The 6,000-nt window shown below is 42.8% G+C and overlaps 1 protein-coding gene across 1 annotated transcript in view; it reads left to right on the top strand.

Annotated features, from left to right (window-relative positions):
• The first annotated feature begins 412 nt into the window (after positions 1-412).
• The window catches only part of LOC117525713 (CREB-binding protein-like), a 138,689-nt gene continuing 133,101 nt past the window's right edge, over positions 413-6,000 (top strand). Inside the window, exon 1 of the mRNA XM_034187642.1 lies at positions 413-495. Coding sequence (XP_034043533.1) covers positions 481-495 — 15 coding nt within the window. The 5' untranslated portion in view covers positions 413-480. The remainder of the gene's footprint in view (positions 496-6,000) is intronic.

Raw genomic sequence — 6,000 nt, 5'->3', positions numbered from 1 at the left:
GGAAAAAGTTTTAGATCTTTGAGTTCATCTCATACAAAATGGGAGCAAAACCAAAAGTGTTGCGTTTATATTTTTGTTGAGTATATATACCATACAATGTCTTTGCTAAAGAGCACAAGACAAAGTCTTTCAGCATGAAAGTACGTATTTTTAATGTGAGACGGCATCCTGTATCGTAACTGAATCTCTGCTGTTTCTAAAAAAACAAACTGTAGGAAAATCGGGTAAAAATTCGCGGAGCTGCGGATTATTGTAGTTGGGGACATATTCACACTGGGGGCGCAACAGGGACCCAGCCAAGATGGCGGCCGGATGCTACATCAGCTCCAATAGGCAGCAAACCCATTAGGCGTCTATGTATATAATGTCTATGCGGGGCACTGCCAGCCAGCCATAAAACTCAACAGAAGAAGAAAAAGAAACGGGACGTGAGGGCGGTAGCAACGGCAGTTGTGGCTTGGTTGTTTTTGACGCTTCACAATGGCTACACACTCTGTAAGTATTTGTATAAATATGTCTCCGTAGTATTGACAAGTTTGAAATGAGCACTCTCTTATTTTTGTGGTGTTCACGATGCGGGTTAGTTTCGTCGTGGTCAGTGAGCATTAAGCTGCGTGCCACGTCTGCCTGTGACGTTTAGATGTTAGTGAAACTGATTAATAATGTGTTTGCATAGTTTATAATTTTTTTTTTTTTTTTTAGTCAATCGGAAGCAAAGGTGTTAAATGAGAGCAAACAAGAGAGGGCTCCAACGTCACAGCTGCGTCACTGCATGGCGTGCGCGAGGCGCAGGATGTAGACTTTTTTTTTTTTAGGCCCCGAGTAGGACGAGAACATCACGCGTCGGGCAGGGCCACACCGGCAGGTAGAAAACTCTTAATGCAGCCACTGACTGTGCACTCGGTGATACATCACACACTGACAGATCAGCGCCGTGCATAAAAAACACATCACATCCAGATGGATGACAGTCCGTTTGAAAAATTTTCACTTCGCAAGCATTTAGTCTCAAGGATCAGATGTGGTTTGGTTCAGAATTGCGTCCAGTACAGGTGGAAGATGGGCTCATATGAGCTCACCCTGTGTTCCAATAGAAATTGATAGTTCCAACACATCACATTAAAAACAAACCTCCCATTCTGTATTTTTTTTTTCTTTTGTTTTCTCTGTGCAGCTCCACATTTAGGCGATAAGCTGTGACTGAAGTTATTGTGAGGGGTGCAAACTAATGCTCTGATTTTCAATTCATTTTGAAATCAAACAGTTTAACACAAACGGGTGAACACAAAGTGTAAAGTTGGACTCACCGGCATCAAAATTACTGAAGCCGTGGAAGAAATAAAACCAGCGAGAAGAAACAGGTGACTGTCCAGGAACCCATGGTTCAGTTCCAGCTGATCTGGTGGCTTTCAGGTTGTTAAAATGTATGAATACATAGATTACACACACACACACACATACATATACGAGGGCTGTCAATAAGTAGCGGTCCTTTTTATTTTTTTCAAAAACTATATGGATTTCATTCATATGTTTTTACGTCAGACATGCTTGAACCCTCGTGCGCATGCGTGAGTTTTTCCACGCCTGTCGGTGACGTCATTCGCCTGTGAGCACTCCTTGTGGGAGGAGTCGTCCAGCCCCTCGTCGGAATTCCTTTGTCTGAGAAGTTGCTGAGAGAGTGGCGCGTTGTTTGATCAAAATTTTTTCTAAACCTGTGAGACACATCGAAGTGGACACGGTTCGAAAAATTAAGCTGGTTTTCAGTGAAAATTTTAACGGCTGATGAGAGATTTTGAGGTGATTCTGTCGCTTTAAGGACTTCCCACGGTGCGAGACGTTGCTCAGCGCTCTCAGCCGCCGTCGTCAGCCTGTTTCAAGCTGAAAACCTCCACATTTCAGGTTCTATTGATCCAGGACGTCGTGAAAGAACAGAGAAGTTTCAGAAGAAGTCAGATCCGGCATTTTATCTGGATATTCCACTGTTAAAGGAGATTTTTTTAATGAAAGACGTGCGGACGGGTCCGCGCATCGGGACGCAGCCGACGCGGTGCGGCGGCACAGGAAAAACACCTCCGTGTTGATAACCATTTGTAAAATCCAGGCGGCTTTTGATGGCTTTCAGTGGAGTGAGTATATGAGAAATTAACAGGCAGGACATGTTCCAACTTGTCCTTAAGGCTTTCAACAGAGGTGTTTTTCCTGTGGTGGAGTGTCGCGGCGGCTGTGTCCCGACGCGCGGACCCGTCCGCACGTCTTTCATTAAATTAAATAGTGGAATATCCGGATAAAATGCTGAAACCGACTTCTTCTGAAACTTCTCTGTTCTCTCACGACGTCCTGGATCAATAGAACCTGAAATGTGGAGGTTTTCAGCTTGAACAGGCTGACGACGGCGCCTGAGAGCGCTGAGCGACGTCTCGCACCATGGGAAGTCCTTAAAGTGACAGAATCACCTCAAAATCTCTCATCAGCCGTTAAAATTTTCACTGAAAACCAGCTTAATTTTTCGAACCGTGTCCACTTCGATGTGTCTCACAGGTTTAGAAAACAATTTGATCAAACAACGCGCCACTCTCTCAGCAACTTCTCAGACAAAGGAATTCCGACGAGGGGCTGGACGACTCCTCCCACAAGGAGTGCTCGCAGGCGAATGACGTCACCGACAGGCGTGGAAAAACTCACGCGTGCGCACGAGGGTTCAAGCATGTCTGACGTAAAAACATATGAATGAAATCCATATAGTTTTTGAAAAAATAAAAAGGACCGTTACTTTATTGACAGCCCTCGTGTATATATATATATATATATATATATATATATATATATATATATATAATGTAAATAAAAACAATAGAATGATTTGCAAATCCTCTTCAACCTATATTCAATTGAATACACCACAAAGACAAGCTATTTAATGTTCAAAGTGATAAACTTGATTATTTTTGTGCAAATATTTGCTCATTTTGAAATGGATGCCTGCAACCCATTTCATAAAAGCTGGGACAGTGGTATGTTTACTGCTGTTACATCACCTTTCCTTCTAACAACACTCAATAAGCGTTTGGGAACTGAGGACACTAATTGTTGAAGCTTTGTGGGTGGAATTCTTTCCCATTCTTGCTTCATGTACGACTTCAGTTGTTCAACAGTCCGGGGTCTCTGTTGTCGTATTTTGCGCTTCATAATGCGCCATGCGTTTTCAATGGGCAACAGGTCTGGACTGCAGGCAGGCCAGTCTAGTACCCGCACTCTTTTATTACAAAGCCACATTGTTGTAACACGTGCAGAATGTGGCTTGGCATTGTCTTGCTGAAATAAGCAGGGATGTCACTGAAAAAGACGTTGCTTGAATGGCAACATGTGTTGCTCCAAAACCTGGATGTACCTTTCAGCATTGATGGTGCCATCACAGATGTGTAAGTTGCCCATGCCGTGGGCACTAACACACACCCATACCATCAAAGATGCTGGCTTTTGAACTCTGCGCTGGTAACGATCTGTATCTGGCGTGCCCAACCAATCGATCGCGGGCTGAGTTCCAGTCGATCGCATGAAAAAAAAAAAAATCCTATCCCTGGGCTCGAGAGGATTTAGTGCTGCTATAACAGACTGATGCAGCAGGTGGCAGCAATGCACCAACAAGGATGCCGGCTACCGTTAAACACCAGAGTAGGAGAACAGCTCTTTTTTTTTTTTATGGTGGATAACAAGAATTGTAATTTTGATCTTGTATTATTTTTTTCATTTATTCGAATGGAAAATCCATCTGTCTTATATAAAACAGCCCGGTGTCTTGAGATTCTTGAGAGGGTAGTTGTAAAACAGCTAACTGATCACCTGCAGAGGAATGGTCTATTTGAAGAGTTTCAGTCAGGTTTTAGAATTCATCATAGTACAGAAACAGCATTAGTGAAGGTTACAAATGATCTTCTTATGGCTTCGGACAGTGGACTTATCTCTGTGCTTGTTCTGTTGGACCTCAGTGCTGCTTTTGATACTGTTGACCATAAAATTTTATTACAGAGATTAGAGCATGTCATAGGTATTAAAGGCACTGCGCTGCGGTGGTTTGAATCATATTTGTCTAATAGATTACAGTTTGTTCATGTAAATGGGGAATCTTCTTCACAGACTAAAGTTAATTATGGAGTTCCACAAGGTTCTGTGCTAGGACCAATTTTATTCACTTTATACATGCTTCCCTTAGGCAGTATTATTAGACGGTATTGCTTAAATTTTCATTGTTACGCAGATGATACCCAGCTTTATCTATCCATGAAGCCAGAGGATACACACCAATTAGCTAAACTGCAGGATTGTCTTACAGACATAAAGACATGGATGACCTCTAATTTCCTGCTTTTAAACTCAGATAAAACTGAAGTTATTGTACTTGGCCCCACAAATCTTAGAAGCATGGTGTCTAACCAGATCGTTACTCTGGATGGCATTTCCCTGAGCTCTAGTAATACTGTGAGAAATCTTGGAGTCATTTTTGATCAGGATATGTCATTCAAAGCGCATATTAAACAAATATGTAGGACTGCCTTTTTGCATTTACGCAATATCTCTAAAATCAGAAAGGTCTTGTCTCAGAGTGATGCTGAAAAACTAATTCATGCATTTATTTCCTCTAGGCTGGACTATTGTAATTCATTATCAGGTTGTCCTAAAAGTTCTCTAAAAAGCCTTCAGTTAGTTCAGAATGCTGCAGCTAGAGTACTGACGGGGACTAGCAGGAGAGAGCGTATCTCACCCGTGTTGGCCTCTCTTCATTGGCTTCCTGTTAATTCTAGAATAGAATTTAAAATTCTTCTTCTTACTTATAAGGTTTTGAATAATCAGGTCCCATCTTATCTTAGGGACCTCGTAGTACCATATTACCCCATTAGAGCGCTTCGCTCTCAGACTGCGGGCTTACTTGTAGTTCCTAGGGTTTGTAAGAGTAGAATGGGAGGCAGAGCCTTCAGCTTTCAGACTCCTCTCCTGTGGAACCAGCTCCCAATTCAGATCAGGGAGACAGATACCCTCTCTACTTTTAAGATTAGGCTTAAAACTTTCCTTTTCGCTAAGGCTTATAGTTAGGGCTGGATCAGGTGACCCTGGACCATCCCTTGGTTATGCTGCTTTAGACGTAGATTGTGGGGGGGTTCCCATGATGCACTGTTGCTTTCTCTTTTTGCTCCGTATGCATCACTCTGCATTTAATCATTAGTGATCGATCTCTGCCCCCCTTCACGGCATGTCTTTTTCCTGTTTTTTTCCCTCAGCCCCAACCAGTCTCAGCAGAAGACTGCCCCTCCCTGAGCCTGGTTCTGCTGGAGGTTTCTTCCTGTTAAAAGGGAGTTTTTCCTTCCCACTGTCGCCAAGTGCTTGCTCATAGGGGGTCGTTTTGACCGTTAGGGTTTTTCATAATTATTGTATGGCCTTGCCTTACAATATGGAGCGCCTTGGGGCAACTGTTTGTTGTGATTTGGCGCTATATAAGAAAAAAGTTGATTGATTGATTGATTATATGCAATGTAAATGTGGCTTTACTGAAGAAAGGGAATTTGGAGCGGCATTTCAGACGATTCACAAATACGATGCTAACTTCCATTGGTAACCCAGCTAAATCTCCTCTGCTCACTTGAAAAGTCCTGGAATTGAGAAGTCAGCGAGCAGCACAATGATTCATGGTGTGTAAATATAAAGAGTGATGAATGTGGTGAACAAGATTGAACTGTTCTGTTCAGGCCAGGAGTCTGAGGACGCATTTATTCTGTTCACAGTTGGAGCTGACTCGCATCTGCTGCACAGCCTGTCCAGTGGATTTTTATTTATTTTTTTTTTTTAGCACTGTTGTCGTGCGTTACCTGTGCTGCTCCACAGCCTGTCCAGTGGATTTTTATTTTATTTTTTACCACTGTTGTCGTGCGTTACCTGTGCTGCTCCACAGCCTGTCTAGTGGTTTTTTGTTTTGTTTTGGCACCGTTGTCGTGCGTTACCTGTGCT

The sequence above is a fragment of the Thalassophryne amazonica genome, chromosome 15, assembly GCF_902500255.1.
Source record: "Thalassophryne amazonica chromosome 15, fThaAma1.1, whole genome shotgun sequence".
In the NCBI taxonomy this organism is placed as follows: Eukaryota; Metazoa; Chordata; class Actinopteri; order Batrachoidiformes; family Batrachoididae; genus Thalassophryne; species Thalassophryne amazonica.
This window is presented reverse-complemented; position numbering and strand designations above follow the sequence as displayed.